General features: G+C 36.8%; 1 protein-coding gene across 1 annotated transcript in view; it reads right to left on the reverse strand.

Moving 5' to 3' along the window:
• MYO3B (myosin IIIB) overlaps nucleotides 1-16,755 on the reverse strand; it is a 185,294-nt gene that overhangs the window by 138,055 nt on the left and 30,484 nt on the right. Inside the window, exons 8-11 of the mRNA XM_088540356.1 lie at nucleotides 14,333-14,437; nucleotides 13,979-14,078; nucleotides 10,556-10,632; nucleotides 1,510-1,655 (exon numbers count right to left, since the gene is read on the reverse strand). Of these exons, the coding sequence (XP_088396482.1) occupies nucleotides 1,510-1,655; nucleotides 10,556-10,632; nucleotides 13,979-14,078; nucleotides 14,333-14,437 (428 nt within the window). The remainder of the gene's footprint in view (nucleotides 1-1,509; nucleotides 1,656-10,555; nucleotides 10,633-13,978; nucleotides 14,079-14,332; nucleotides 14,438-16,755) is intronic.

A 16,755-nucleotide genomic window follows, 5' to 3' on the forward strand; every position in this document is an offset into this window, starting at 1 on the left:
CCTTTCTTAGAAAGGCAAAGCAATCAGACAAGACAGTTGCTGTTTAGGTTGAGGAAACGAGAGACAGTGAGGGAAAGAAGAATGACTGAGGCCTTGTTATCTACAATGCCCTGCTAAGGACATCTTCAATCAAATGAAACACTTTCAGCAGAAAAGACTCTGATCAGAGATGGAAGTATCTGAATCTCCCTACAGAAAAGCTAAAGGACAGGGATGTGAGGACTATCAAAGAAAAACAGTAACGACAATATAGAGGTAGGAACCTCACAGCAATGACCAAGAATGAAAAAAGATCAAACATTTTAGTTCCAGTTCAGACCTTTCCATATCATATTTCCAGACAAGACAAAGTTTGATTATAGGGTACCACGGCCTGACTATGACAGCGCAACACAGTTTGGTGTTGCTTTATACAGGAACATTTAGTATATTTACCAAGGCCAACCACCAGCGATAAACTTTGGATCTAATACATGACGCAGAGAAAGGGATCTGCTTTATACTTGTGCGAAAGTAATCAGTAATACTGCTGCTTCAGTACGAATAATTTTGGAAATCGTGGCGGCAGTTCATGTCTAGGCAGGGTAGAAGGAGATAACTATGTGATGCAGAACCTAACACAACCACATCTGCATATAAATAGACCTAATCAGAAATGCAAATTGCAATCAGAAGAAATTTTAAAAGCCTGTGATAACTGTGCAGATAACAAAAGGTCAAACACTTGCCTCGCTTAAGCTTTTAAACAGTGACGATTCTTTCTATACCAGCGAGCAAACTGTGGAAGAGCCAAGTATATGCTAACCTGTAATCAATGTTGGACAATTTTTTGATATATTTTTCTTATTATTGCAATTGTTCTGCTGCTAAACCCTATTTTACCCTGTCAGTCTAATCTTAACATGTTCAGAAGTAACGAAAATGAAGTCAAAACGAAACTGAAAATAGTCTTCATGAAATAATACAGCTAATCTGCATGAATATACATGGAGGGAATTTCAATTCCTTTTTTGTTACTATGTATGAAGATCTAAATCTTAACATCCTTGGTAAGTAAAAAATAAATAATGAATATAGATTGCTGCAACTGAGGGAGTGTTTCACAGCACTATCAAAATTGTCAGCTTTTCTTTCTCAGTAAAACAAGCCTAAGGCTCTAGAAGAAATTTTTAAAACATTGCAGTTTCAAATGCTGGTTTCTTCCTCTTTTGAGAGGAATGTTTGTATCAATAGTTGCTAAGGTACTACCACTAATAGGAGGTAGATACCTGGGCAGCATATGGATTTATGTTCTAAGATAAGAATAAATATGTAATTACTTATCACTTCAAGTGGTCCTAAGCACAAATTATGGTAGAAGCCAAGGTGCAATATTACACCTTTTAAATGTATTTTCCAAAGACAGATTCTCAGGATTTGAAGAAAAATTTTTACCAAATATTTCTTTTACTTCTGCCTAGATTACCTTTGGAAAAACTAGTGAGTCAAGAGAGCCATCTAGTGCCATACCTTGGAATTTTAAAAAGCGTTTTCACAGGATGCATGTCAAATAAAGGAGGGTCTCCATCCCCCAGTTCAATAGCTGTTATTCCCAGGGACCATACGTCACACCGAGCATCATAGGAGTAGTCATACTGTTGTTCACAAGCAATGACCTATCACAAGAAAACAGGAAAAAAAGCATTAACTCGATGAACAATTCATGTCATTCCAATATGACAGAAAAGTACTTTTATGAGTCACATCTAAAACCTAAGCAGCTATTCATATAATGGCCTGTATTTCCCAACTGGGAAAAATCCCCTGTAACATAACAATAAATTAGAGCTTCTCTTACGCTTGCTTTCTTTATCATTCCCTTCACCGCTGCCCTTCTTTTTTTTTTAATATTGAGATCCATGGGAGGTTTTGAATGTCCTACGGGAAGAACAACACTTTACCAAATTCTGTTCTTAAAAGCAATTTCTAGAGAAATCTACTACAATAACAAAGACTCCTATTGATGTCATTTTTATTTACTTCTATGATTATTCATGAGGATAGACTGATTTGCATGGCTGTTTTATAGATAAGCATATTTCATCACTCATTTCCACTATTTTTTTTAGGCTGTCTCTGTTGGATTTGAGGAGTTAAAAAAAAGAAAAAAATCATCAACACACCCTGTCCCTTTTCTGAAGAAAAATGAAGTTAAAGGCAGTATTTCCTTGGATATACAAATAGGTCTTCCTTCTCAACTTTTCCATGTTAGCATGCCAAGCAAATTTCTCCTCATAGCCTACTGACAATGGTTTTTCCTCCTTTATTGCTGTTATGTCAAAGAGTCTTCTCAGAGAGTTTTGGGCCAGTATTTCTGAATTGTTATATGAGGAACATCAGTGTCAGCATCATGGTTGCAAACCATCCGAGAAAAACAAACATTTATGCTCCCCTCCACTCAACCATCAGATAAAATGTAAATACTGCTCAAGATGTCTTGGGATGACAGTGGGAGGGGGGGCAGGTAATCAATTTGAACAGAGTGTTTTTCATTGCTGACAAGAGGATAATTTTCCCATCTAATTTCTTGTCAATAGAGTGTCTTGAATGAAGCTTGAGACGTTTCTTAGTTCCTGAGTCCACTATACTATCTCATCCCAGAGACCCCTTTGTCTCTCGCAGGGACCACTCAGGGATGCAACACTCAGGTTCTATGCAACTCAAACAGCCATCCTTGTCTAGATGCAGGTCTAAATGACAATTTCATTTCCTTATACCATGGCTTAAAGAGAAGGACCAGAACTTACATTTGCTGTAATAATTTATATGAAAATCAGCGTGCAGATCCACGCTCAAATATTTAATTTTAAAGAGGCTGCATAGTTTTGACTGATGCTCCCTCATTCCCTTCATAATTATTTCACAGAATCAGAGAAGGGTTGAGGTTGGAAAGGACCTCTAGAGATCATCTCGTCCAACCCCCCTGCTCAAGCAGGGACATCTAGAGCACGTGAAGGCGGTTTTTTGAAGATCTTCAGAGAAGGAGACTCCACAACCTCTTGCAGCTTTGCTCAGAGATGGAAAAGGAAGTTTATTTCTTGATTATGTTTTTTATATATACAATTCCCCAAATCACCTGTTCTCAAGGACATTTCTTAACAAATAACTAAATAAAACTCAAAAATATGCAAGTCAGCTTCGAAGGCCATGACTCAGAAGAAGTTGCAAGGAGCTTATTCATATGTAACTAATTAAAAGCACTGTTATTATTCTCCTTCCCTTTTTTTTTTTATGTATCAAAGATGTTTATCTACTTGCTTGAAAAACTGCTAGAGCCCATTTCCTGAAAGGGACTATCTCAAAATTTGATTGGTTCTCATCATTGTGCTGAGTCCTTCACAAATACTTTGTTATTTGTCCTCCAACTTTATGAGGCAGAGAAATATATTTTCATTTTCCAGGGCAGGAAACAAAGCTCCTTCTCAAGGTCACATTGGACATTCTTGGCAGTGCTAGGAATGGAACTGTGGTCTCTTGCACTCAAAGACACCCACCAGCTCTTCCTTTATAAGCACATCACATTATGGGCCTGCTTCTGTGGGCCCAAAATACAACATCAAAACTTGCTAAATATCTCAGTATTCTTCGAGAGCTTATTTGCAAGCCAAGCCAAAGCAAGTATCACAGGGACTTACATTTGTGATGGATGGTGCAGAGAAAGAATACTGGCACTGCTGCTTAATAAAAAAAAAAAAAACCTAAAAAGAGCCTATGAGCTTTTCTCAGCACCACAGACAGTGTATTACTTACAAAGAGGAAAAAATGTATAAAGTATCTTTATATGCTTCCCACTTCACAGCCAACAGTTGCACCTCCAGTAAAAATGGTACACGCTAGTAAAATGACACCATCAGAAATACAGACACTAACCAAAGAGCATTAAACACTATGAGATTCTCTGTCATTCTAATATGAGAGTCTGAAGTGGCTCTTAGAAAAATACTCCCCTTACTCCACATTATTTCTGTTTCCAAAATTCAGATGGTGAAACACGCAACCAAGTGTGTTTCAGACGGTTCACTCGCCTACAGTGAGATCAGCCTCACAGAAAATATACAAATGAATGGTAGGTTTGACAATGACACGCAGTATGTATACAGATTTAGTGATCACTTGGGCTTGGGAAGAATTTTCAGCTTTCTGTGGAATTTATGAGACTCTTCCCATTTTATGTTCCACTCAGCTACCTACAGAAACACAAGTGCAGTAGTTTTGATTTTTAAAGCAAGAAACTGATGTTACAGATTTTTCTTGATGAAAAAGGCACGTGGGCAATTTGCTTAATATTGGTGAACAGACAAAGCAGCAAACAGTTCTCTCAGACACAGTTTAAGCTAAGGCCTGAGGAATGTCTGAGTTCTGCCTTGAAAATCAAGGCAGCTCTCTGTAGAGCAAAACTCTCTAAAACAGGAATGCAAAAATCCCACTGAGTTATGGGGTTTACTATCCCTGCAGGGAACTCAGGAGATACTTAAGTGTTTGGAAACATCTGTCATTGTCTCTTGCAGTTCTGTAGCTGAGAGTGCACATCAGATTCTGAGGCACTGGCTTCCTGTTCAGCCCAGTGGGGCATGAAAGAGGAGATGCCAGGGGAAATGGTCTGAGACTACAGAACATACCACTTCCTTTCTCTACCTTGTGTAAAGCCATCATCAAATTTGTACCTACTTTATACACAGCAAAATCCTCCTACACTAGTACAAACGAAAAAGATGAAGTTGGCTTTGCTGGAGCTGCCAAACACTACATTTATCCCAAAGCTTCAGGTGATGATGTAGCTGATCTTGAGACTGGCCCCTGAATGCCACATAAGCGCAGAGTCTTTCACTTTGGCATGGAAGCTTCATACAAACAGTAGTTATGTTTCCTTTGAACTTGGACAAGCCAACAAATAGATCACTGGTGGATATAAGAGAGGAAGAACTAGCTGTCACATGTACTGCAGTCATACTGATTTGCAGGCAGAGAGTAGCTATATATGCAGTAGCTATACAGCCAAAACATATCAAACCTTAAGTTTACATTGAATTATTATAAGTCCATATACGTTCATACTGCCTCAGTACATATATTCAGTATATCTGTAGGCACGTACAGGTGGATTGTAGCAGTACAGATGTGCTACCTGGAGACAACTGCTGCACAGTCAGCAGTTGACCAGGGCAGGAAGGGGGTGGTGTTAAAAGAGTGGACACTCCTGCAGAAGGCGGTGCTCGCCTCAGCTCACGTAGCTCACGAAGCAGCTGGGGCAGTGTATGAGCACTTCATGGAACGTAAAGCACTCTGTATAAAAAACGTGCCACAAAACTGTTACCCTTGCTGCAAGGAGAACAAAACTGCTAGCTGTGCAAGTCAAATGAAATAAACAAATTGAACTTCTGTGGTCCACTGGAACATTACGAAAACTCTATTTATTTAGGTGGTAAAAATAAATTTAAATATTCTCAAAAGTTCTATGCACTCAAAAAAAAAAGGACAAAACAGTCTTTCAATATAGCATTTAGCAGCACTGGGGATACTGAACTACTCAGAGCAAATGGATTTTCTCCATTCATCTCTCTCTCTCATGGCTCCATATTCCTATTTTTTCTTATTTGTAGTTCAGTTCATTATTTATGCCCATCCATTATTAAAATAATCTTTCTATGGTGTATCAGAGAATGATTATATCATTACAAATGTTACCAGTAAAACAAGCATTGAATATTTTAAGAACTTTGTAAGTGATTGTGCTTTGACAACTGCAAGATTTTGTTTTTAAACTCACCAAAGTGAAATAGCCCTGAGACCATTAAACTGCTCTGGCAGCAGACTACACTTAAAGGGAACCTCGTACCTCTTATTTAACCAATTCATACCATGAGAAAACTTATAAACCTATTTTACTTTATTCCATGAGACTGACATGAAACTACCATGTGTTTCATTTGTGATGCACAGGTTTATTCATCAGCAGAAAATATAGGCACTTCACAGCGCATACACATTTGTAAACGGTTCTTCATGAAGGGAAAACTGAAAACACAGAGGCAACTCCAGCCTCTTAAGCAAACTCACTTAATACAGGGACCTAGGCTCAAGGCACAGTGGTAGTGCAATATTTTTCTCTATTTCTCTTTTCCTTGCTTAGACACACTACATAGAAGCTTGGTAAGTCTTGCATAGCTGCTGCTTCAGCTAGAAAAAAAAAAAAAAACAGCAGCATCTGCGTTCTTATATGATGATGTCTGTGTTATCAGTGTAATTGCCAGTGTACTAAGCTTCCCTTCCTGTGGAGGATATATATGTGGATATATATTCCTGAAGTCATCCTATTTGTACTACAAAGCTGAGGATTCCTACAGCTCATTCCAAACTAATATTTACAGAAATTCCACACTTAGTTGGCATCTAAAGGCATAGTGAAAATGTGCATATCAGAAGAACTAAATTTAGCTAATAAGGAATTAAAACAAGAGAGACCTAAAGCTACTAACATGAAGCTGACCTTCAATCTCTTGAGTAAGCAAAGGGCTGGTAAACAAGGTTCGTAGAAGTCTGGAAAAAGGAGCAGTCTGGAAAAAGGAGCAGGTACTCAATAGTTTTAGGGGAACATATCTGCTGTACTTACTCACCTAGAGTTAGTTATAAACACAAGCTCAGGATTGTGATAGGGCTATGTTTTCCACACTGTTTTCCCAACTTCTCATTCAACTACATGTGATCTATTTTCTATTAACTGGCTTCTTTTCAAATTTGATTTTCAGATCTCCTATAACAGAGAGGTAAATAAGATAAATATGTCCTAATTTAGTAAAAGCAAGCTATGTCTTTCTAGCCAAACTCTAAGCCTGAAGACAGCCCTTAGTCTGAAGACAGCCAATGAGTATTGACATCAGTGGAAAAATTGCTGAGTTTTTTTGCAATATCTGATCCTTCCTTTACATATTTTTCAACCATATTCATGCAAATTACCTTTCTTTACTAGTTAAACTGTTTATTTTTCATTAGATGATGCAAAGACACAGCTTCATACAGAAAAATAACACTGCAAATACTATTCATTGTTTTAGGATTTGACTTATTTCACATGATGATTTAAGGTGGACATTTATTGTTCTAACACTTTAGAATTTTGTTCTCATGCTCAGATGAGCTAAATATTATCCAGGCAAATATGCCTTGATTCAACAAGGAAGGAAAACAACCTGTTGTTTCTGTGACACTGATCACTACTTTATCTTGGCAAAATAGAAACAAATATCCCAAATACAAAGCTTTAAATAACTGGGTGACATCAAAGTCCTTCTAAAATCAATAGCAAAACTGCACCAAGATTTCATCTTTCATTAACTCATTATTTCAGCTTGTATGATACCTTCAGCACTATATCGGTCTATCTTACTGTTCTTTGTCACACTTCTACACCAAGTTCTTCAAAGGATTAAATGTGTTTTAATTATGTTCCTTTTAAGCCATGACCACTGTCATTTTCTAATGGTTATCAATGAAATATAACAGCTCATTTGACACGGTTTTAAATACCTTCAGCATCTCTCCTTTCTGTCTGAGAACATCTTTGATCTCAAAGTTTCAGATCTAGTTCTACCTACCAGCATTCCATAACATTTCAGGAAGATAGAAGCAGATTTTAGGTAACAAGCAGATTTTAGGTAACATAACTGTCTGGCAACAGGCAGCTTTAAAAAGAAATGATTTTTTTCATGAATTTATTTCAAAGTTTCCTGCTTAAGCTTACTTTTCCTTCTTGAGCTCTTCAGTTGCTTCAACAAAGTCTAGCTTTCCCCTTGCATTTTCATTTTTCAGCAACATTTTGGTTAATCCTATGCTCTGCTTAAAAAAAATGCTCAAGGACAAAATTTGTCCTGCTGCTGCTATTTGAGGCTCTGAGTCTACAGGGGAGGAATTAAAAAAAATAAAAAATAATAATAATAAAAAAAACCTTCTAGGATGTCTCTGTCACTCAAAATTGTTAAGCTTTTCACACTGACCAGCAAGTACAGAGGAGACCTTATACCAGCCTGAGTCACTGCTATCACTGCTATTTCCTCTGATCTTTTGCTATTGCAAGTACAATGTCATATAATTCCTTTCATGTATTTTGGAAGTATTATCTTAAAATATGCTGATGTTCCTCTTTATGCAGACTGTTCCCAGTTCAGGATGACCTAGTGGTTCAAGTTTCTAGCATAGTTGTGCCCCACTTATATCCAGTTATTCACAGCTGTTAGCTTGAATAATTTTTGCATCCTCCTCTAAATTTTATTTTCCTGAGGTTTACCCATAATGTATTTCTGAACAGCAATCATATTGCCTATCAGCTTCATTTCTCAAGGTTCATTTCACTAAAACACTCCTGTTGTCCTTTCCTGTAAGGCTGACTTTTCATCTGCCCTCTCTGTTCCACCTCAGATTAAGCTCATCTTTCTTCCACTTGGATGACATGAGGTCTCACAACTGCTTTATGCACCCGTAGGGGCTCCCATGTTTCACAGAAAGATAACAGGAGTCGGGTAATAAATAAATAAATAAATAAATAGATCCTAATCTTCATGCGCTCAGCTTCCCTGAGTCATATTTCCTTCTTGCCCACTCATTTATTTTTTGATTTTTGCTTCTAAATAGATTATATCCTACTTCAAAACCTGCAGGCAACAAGATTTCTGTGACTGTTTAGGGTTTTTCTAGTCTTTACTGATTCTACCAGTCTCATTCAAAAATCACAGTTCTTAAAAGAGCTGCTATCCAGAGAGGGTTTTTCAGTTTATTGCAGTCTTAATCTTTCATCTTTCATGTAAGAATTCACCCGCATATTTAAAAAATACCAAACAGGCCTTCCCCAAAGCAAAGCAATCTGCATCTCACACATCAGTTGAAATATGTCATTCACATGAACACAAGGAAAGCAACTGTAATGGCTTAAGCAGAAGTGTTATACAACTTGTCATTCAAAAGCCAGCTCAGCATAATGGGTATGCAAGCAGCTCGCAGCTGTTCTGCAGATTAGTAGATCCATGAAGCCTGAGCAGTGTGGCTCACACAGGCACACAGATGTGGTATGAGTTACTATGATTATGGTATTGGCTTCATAATTTATAAAAACTTCTCAAAACTGGCAGCGCTTAAGAACTACTCTTATATTTCTTCTGATGTGCTAAGCTCATCATATAACTTGGTTACAGGTGTGTGCTATTTTCAGATTTAAATTATTTCAAAGTGTCTACTCATTTCTTTGGCTTTGTACTTCAAGAATGACTATTTTCAAGCAGGATGAGTGATAAATTTGGTATGATTACTGCCTTTGATTACAATTGTTCAAGAAAAATAGTATTGTAAAAATACTTTTTATAAACTGAGTTTAATAAAATATTTCAGAAAATACCCATTACTGTCTAAATAAGCATACTTTTTATGTAGGCTTCTGAATGTCTCCAAGCAAGGTGTTTTAATAAATAATGCTTACACAGTAGTTACTAAGGGATCTTGTGTCCCCTTTGTGACGTAAACTGGTTGTTATGGAGATGGTAAAATATCACCTATTCTTTATGAGACTGTATGAGATAAATTTTGGATCCCTTACAGCAGCTTCATTTCTCTGCTCAGTTGTAATCCCTAGCTACAATCTTCCTTAGCAAGAGAAAGAGGAGCATATGGCAATATAAAATATTTTAAAAGCAACAAATGTTTGCATGATAATTTAAACTATTTGCCATACAGAGGCCTTTGTGGGCGTTTAATAAATGCAAACTGCAAGATTTATTCCAAATTCCCCAAAACTCCAATAAAATAAATCCAGTAGCCTCATTTCTGTTGAAGGGAACTACTGTTACTTGGATTTAACAATTTACAAAGAAACAGAAAATCCTGATTCATTCCCTAACTTTTAATTTTATAAACCATACCTTATGAAAATATTTCTTGCTTTTTAAAGGAAAAGGGTCAAGACTAATGTTTTCCTACCCAAATTTAAGAACAGCGCATGCACAGCTTTTATTTAACAGTGTGCAAAAACATTCTAATCTTCATGAAATGGAAGAAAAATGGATATGTCTGGGGAAGACAATACATACAAATTTAGTAACCCCACCGAAACCACCATTCTAAGGTTTCAACTGCAGAGCCCTACCTGCTATAAACCTGAGAATTTTGTGAAAGGCTTCCCTCAATATGCCATATTAAAGCTCTTCACCTAGGAAAGGGATTTATAGAATTATATAGAGCTAAAATAAAGTATTTGATTGGAAAGTCACAAAATCTTCAAGGAAACACTTGGTTATTACAGATCTAAATTTCTCCAGAAAAATTACAGAGAAGATAACATTGCCAATCCCTTTTGAATATTCTAGCACTATGCTTATCTTACTGAACACGGTCCATAGATGTAGAGGGAAGTCAAAATAAAGCCATACCAGGTATAGAAAACATTTTTTTTTTCGAACTGTGTGGAACTGGCAACAAAATGCATTGTAATGGAACAGAGACAACACAAACTGGGTTATGAAAAATGTGTGCCTACCTCAGGTGCCATCCAGAAGGGTGTTCCCACTGAGGTGTTCCTACGCAGACGTGTGCTTGTGAGCTGGGCTGAAACACCTACAATAAAACAGACCCAAACTTGGCTTCAAATTCATTATGTCATTTCAGGCACTTTATTTCAAGTGTCCAGAAAACAACTCCCAAGCCTGCACAGCTGTAGAAATCTGATCAGAGGAGATGCATCATTTGTAATGAATTATTTACTTGATTAATTTCATTTTTTACTTTAATCATAGCTTGTCCCAGGCAGATCACAGCTTGCTGTTTCCTTTCAGAATTGCTTTTTGTGAATGACTCTCAGTAAGAAGCACTTTCATTCAATTCAAAATACTTAACTGGCAACCTAAATTACAGAGACATGTCTATCTGTTGTTTTCATGAACATAAACCGGAACCATCCTAAACACAAAATTATTTTAAAACTTCTGTTCCAGAAATAGTGACCAAAGTCCAGCTGAAATTCACTCCCTGAACACTACTGGCAGGAATCTTGACCACTGGAGTATTTGCAGAGTATTACAGTTCAACAAAACAATTATGCACTTGCTTACATTTCTCCCTACCAAGAAAATGCACAAGCTCAAACTCACACTGAAGCTCGCACGTACAGAGTTAAACGCAGGCTTAAAACCAAGCCTGTGCTTCAGTTCTGGTTGGGGATGGACTACTGTAGCACAGCTGTAAAGAGGAAGGAAGGGACTACAGTGAAATCAAACAATAACACAATCTCTACATCAAATTATTAAATTGTCTGCTTCGAGATTCAACACTGTATTTATTTTTCATTTCAGTATAATTAGAATCCTTCAGTCACTTCCAGGTTACCACTGTGAAACAGCTAAGGGCTGGAAAGCACAGCGAGCCTCTGTGCATTAAAGTCTGAGTTCTCTTCAACTAGCCAAATTTGCAGCTGCTATCTATGGACTCACCAAAACAACACACAATGCCAAAGAACTGAGGGAGCGCAAGAAAGTGCAAGAGAAGATGAATCAATGGTAAGTGCAGATATTTCAGGTCAGCTTAGCCCGTGACCAATAGAGGCAAATGTGTATTACAGTGAAAAGTCAAGTTACAAAGTCATGAAATAAAGGTAGAGAAATATCGCCATTAAAGACAATGTCTGTGTAATGCTATCTGTGACCAAAGCCATTTGCACAGCCACAGTTATGAAATCCTTTTTTTCTTCTTCTTCTTTTTTAACCACAAGATTCTGCCTCACTCCAGGCACAGAATGGACAGTGCTCGGTGAACAGGTAGCTATGAAATATTTCCTTTTATATCTGTCAATTGGAGTTCCTGTCCATTATTTACTATATTAAATCCTATACAAAATCAAAAATGTTTATCTTCCTTTCCTTCAACCTGTTTCCTTCCCTCCTTATCATACAATAAATTTCCTTAACATTCTAGGTTAATCTCTGAGTTTATGAAACGCATCTACTGTTTTGGGGTATTTAAACTGAGATCTTTCAGTTTTCAGGCACTCCACATACTTGGAGTAGCTATAACAGTTTTCAACTGCAGTTCAAGAATACTCAGCTCTTCTGTAAAGCAGAGGAACATGTTTCAGAAAAGATACCAGGAAAATGAGCAGTACACAGTGGCTGCTTCCAACAGTCTGATACAATTGACTTGCCAACATCATCTGTGGCAGAGCAAGAACAGACTCCAATTTTATACCACTCAATTGAGACCTTTCTCTTCCTGAACTAATTGCATCTCTCACTGCACATCCTACAATTTCGACAACGAGTAAGAAAAACAACTCTATAGACAACAATTTCATCTGTGACTCAGTTCTAACTCATTGCCACAGCTCTCTCTGTGACTAAGGCCGGGGGATGCAGGGAGAAGTGCAATGAGAGCGTGCAGCCACGATGCTTCTTCAGGGCAACTGGTAAGGCTTCTTCACTGTTAAGCAGCTAGCTCATGTCCTTTGGGAGGTAGCTGTATTTGTTACAATTTTCCAGCATTACAGTTTAAGTTTAAAACTGGAAAAAAAAAAAAAAAAGAAAAAAAGAACCTGAAATCTCCATTAGTATCTTCCCACAGGACACCAGGAGGTTGAAATTCTCAGGTTCCTAGAATGTGCCACTTGTTTTCAAGGGCAAGTGTGCGCGCAGCAAAGCCAATAGATTCAAAACAAAGCTTCAGCTGCAGATAATGTTTTTGATACACCTGATAAGGCTTTTTTCTTCTTCTCATTTGGAAAGAAGAAACAACTTTTCCCAGAAGGGAGTAATTAGAGATGCAGATACTACTGGAAAAGCACTCCCAAATGAAAATTGATGATTTTCCTCCTACTAGTCCAGATAGCCACTGCAAGTTTTACTTGAGGGTCACATCTTTCTCTCAGCACTATTTTAATTGTTGGCTCTACCATTCAACATAATGAATTTCTGATCCTAGAAGGTACTAGAGACACTTGCTTCCTAACTTACTTTATCATCTTCAGTAGATTTTTTTGTTAAATTTGTAATACTCTGACATTGTTGGGATTAAATTTGTTTTACACTGCATGCACTTCATGCTCTTGGAATTGTTTGTAATGTTACTATTCACAGGATTTCTAGCATGCAATTTTATGCTAGTCTTATTTTGTATATGTTTTTCTTTACCTTCATGCCTTATTAAGCAAACAACTGTTATTCACACAATACCATTTTCACTGATGATTACCTGATGCATTGTATGATTTCACTAATAAATCACACACTACTGATCTTTTTTTTTCCTGTTAACCGTTAATAAAATTATTCATTCTACTACAAAGTCATCTGAGGGACTACAGCATCTCCTTATTTCTCCAAGCACCCAGAGGGAAAATGTTAATCTGAATCCAATTCTATTGCCAAGTCTATTTCTTTCTATCTATCTTTCTATCTCTTCTGTTTCTGTTTCTTCTCCTGAGTAGCTATATCTGTATTTAACAGCAATAATCACAAATTAAATGGATGTTGTCTTTTGAACCCAGGGGACCATTTTACCTTCTGCTCAGTGGGAATAACCTTGCTTCAGGCTAGTAAAAAGTCATTTGAGAGAGAAGAAAGATTCCTTTTCATATGCAAAAGATGGATCATTTAAATTTAAATTGGAAGGACAACTGGCCAGGAACTGATATTCCTTGTAAAGTGCAAAAAAGCTTTGTATATAAAATGGCACCTCTGAAAATATTTTATGTCATTACTTAAGTTTTATAATTAAAAGTCTATACCTGAATTTTGGCTAGAATTTTTACTATTGCTGTATCAGGTTTCTTTTCCCTATCTCTTCCTAAATTAATCTTGCGTATTTTCCTGGAAAAGTCTCTTCACCTTGTCATTCTGCCTTCCCAATGAAAAGTAAACAGATGCCTTTGGCTAAACTGCATCTATCAAGGAAACAAATGAGAAGCAGTCATTACCAAAGTCAACGAGCTTGACTCCACCTTCTGTTGTCAAGAGAATGTTGTTCCCTTTGACATCACGATGAATGATCCGGTTATTGTGTAAATGCTGAAGGCCCTATATGCCAAGCAGAAACAAAAAATAAGTTCACTCTCTTATTTAAAAATTACCTTAATGTTAGGGAATGTAATAAAGACAATATGCACATACCCTATAAAGAATGTCCACTGGATTACATGCTTGCTACAACCCCTGCTGTTATAATAGCCACGCAACACTTTCAACATCACCATACTTTATAAAAGGAAAATGTATGTATGACAGTAAATTGCACCCTCTGCTGTCATTAAAAGCCCAGTGAACATCCTTACCAGGAGAGCACCATACAGAATGTATGAGATTACAGCTTCATCCAACCGTTGGCCACACTTGAGCAAGCCTTTGACAAGCTCCGTGACAGAACCTCCGTTGCATAGCTGTGAAGGGGAAGCGGCATGGGGTGGAAGGAGGAAGCAAGCAGGAGAAGACCTCAGTTACTCAACACGCTTTTGTAGACTGTGAACACACACTGTGCCAAGCCGCACTACAACACAACTCTGGGAACAACTAGACTTTTAGTTGCGACTAGTTAAGCTGTCCTGCCTGCCATAGAATGCATTTGATTAGCAATGCTGATAATAAATCAGTGTTTTGAGTGTGGGGAGGAAAGCTGAAAATGAAGATTATAAAATGTAACTTTTAAAATAAAATTAAAAATTAAAATAAGAGGATTTGCAAGTGCAATTTAACTTGAATATTTTCACAGTATGTGCACTGTTCTTTTGAGAAACTAATTTTGTGCAAAGAAGAGGTCAGAAAGACAAGACTGATGCTCCTGATAACTGGGAGGCAACAAATTACAGTCATTTCAAACTTTCACTCCATCAGTGCTCCTGCAGGCAATATAAAATAGACAGAAGCCATATCTCTATACTCAGACTTGATGGCATGAGCTGCCAACAACTGAGATGAAACATTCTGATCCAGAAAAGCAGTTTCTTGGAAGCATTTTCCACTAACAGGCAGCTATACCTCAAGGGAAGCGAAGAAGAAAAATTAGAATTCCAATCTTTGTATGTAAGTTTTCATCCACATTTTTAGTTCACTAGGTCTTTCTAGCAGCAATTCCTCTTTTCTTCCCATTTTTCCTCTATCCTTTCTTACTTTAATATTTACAATTGTTTGTCAGCAAAATGATGGAAAAAATAACCTATTTCATTGAATTTCACTGAATATTCCTTTCATCGAAACATTAAAATTAATGAATTGAAGCATCAATCTGTTTCTGTAGCATGCTCCCTTACCAACTTTTCCACCATACAAAAATGACATGCCCTTCAACATGAGTTCATTTTACATTGTATTAAGCATAAAGTTCTACAACATAAATCAGGAGAATGATATAAACCCAAAAGCTCTGCAAATGCTTTGAGTTTTGCACTTCATAGATAAACTTTACCAGTCGCCTACAAGCTCCAACACTGCAATTCCTGTGATATGTGATAGGATTTTTCTCTCACACATTACTAAATACCCTTGCATCAAAAAGTTTTTACCTAAAAGTTTTAGTTCATGGAAAGAACTAGATCACATGATACACTAGAAATCCGTGAGATTGTGAAGCAAAATTTCATTGATGGTAGTGGTGATTCCTGGTGATTCCTGCAGGATTCTGACTTTCCTTTTTAGTAATTCTTCCATAGGGACATTTTAAAAAACTGACTGCGTGGTAGCATTCAGATCAGCACTGAGCACCAAATATAATTATAGGAAAATTTCATCTTCTGGAGGATAAAATACACATTTTTTTCTTCCCATGTTCAGCCACTAAGGAATGATTAAGTCAAGTATTTTTGTTGCTTTCATTGCACGGTGTTCTATCGCAACAGGTTGTACTAATCTAATTTCCATCACTTCTTTCCTCACAGAATTTAGAAAAAGTAGGCCAGCACTTTAAAAAAAAAAAAAAAAAAAGGTTGTGACTGAAAATTGAAAATTATACACACTGTTGCTTTGTAGAGTATGTTTTTGATAAATAAACCACACAAACACTGTTACTGCAGCTGGCAGTAATTCTGTTGTCAACGGTTAGCAAAGATTTGGGATAAAATGAACTCTCAAATTTCATTACACTTTGTGTCTCCTGGTAGTACTTAAGAGTGGTAAATGTTTCGATGGAAAAGTAGCGAGTCTGCTTTACAGTATTTTCTGTTATGCCTATCCAAGAAATGCAAATGCTTATCTTTAAAATTCTCTATGTACTAAATTGAACCAACAAAATTCTAAATGTCTACTTCCACCACTCTTCCTTATCTCAGACTTTACCTAAGTAAAGGTCCTGTTTGTACATGGCAAACATGGCAGAATTTTGCCTTCAGGAGAAAAAAAAGAGATTTTAGAAGTTGCTATCCAATTAATATATTTTATAAAAGGCTCAGGGATCAAAGCAACTGACTGCTTTGTATATTCCCTTTTAAAGAAAAAAAAATCATTAATTTCCAATATAAAAAGTAACTGATATATATGCATAAATTTGGACATACCTAAATTCTAAGGCATTAACTAGTTGACATTTCCTGGTAAATTCATCTTTATATCCTTATAAATTACATAAAATTACATTACATAAAAAGTATAAATTTTTGAACGTCAAGTTTCTTCAAAATTTTTCGATATTAGGCACCAAAAAAACACCTGACATCAACATACTGAGGTAACTGATAAGGTCTGTACAAAGATCTAACCCCCTTAAATT

The sequence above is a fragment of the Tinamus guttatus genome, unplaced genomic scaffold (genome assembly GCF_059628265.1).
Source record: "Tinamus guttatus ecotype Peru unplaced genomic scaffold, ASM5962826v1 Tinamus_guttatus_pri_ptg000060l, whole genome shotgun sequence".
Taxonomy (NCBI): Eukaryota; Metazoa; Chordata; class Aves; order Tinamiformes; family Tinamidae; genus Tinamus; species Tinamus guttatus.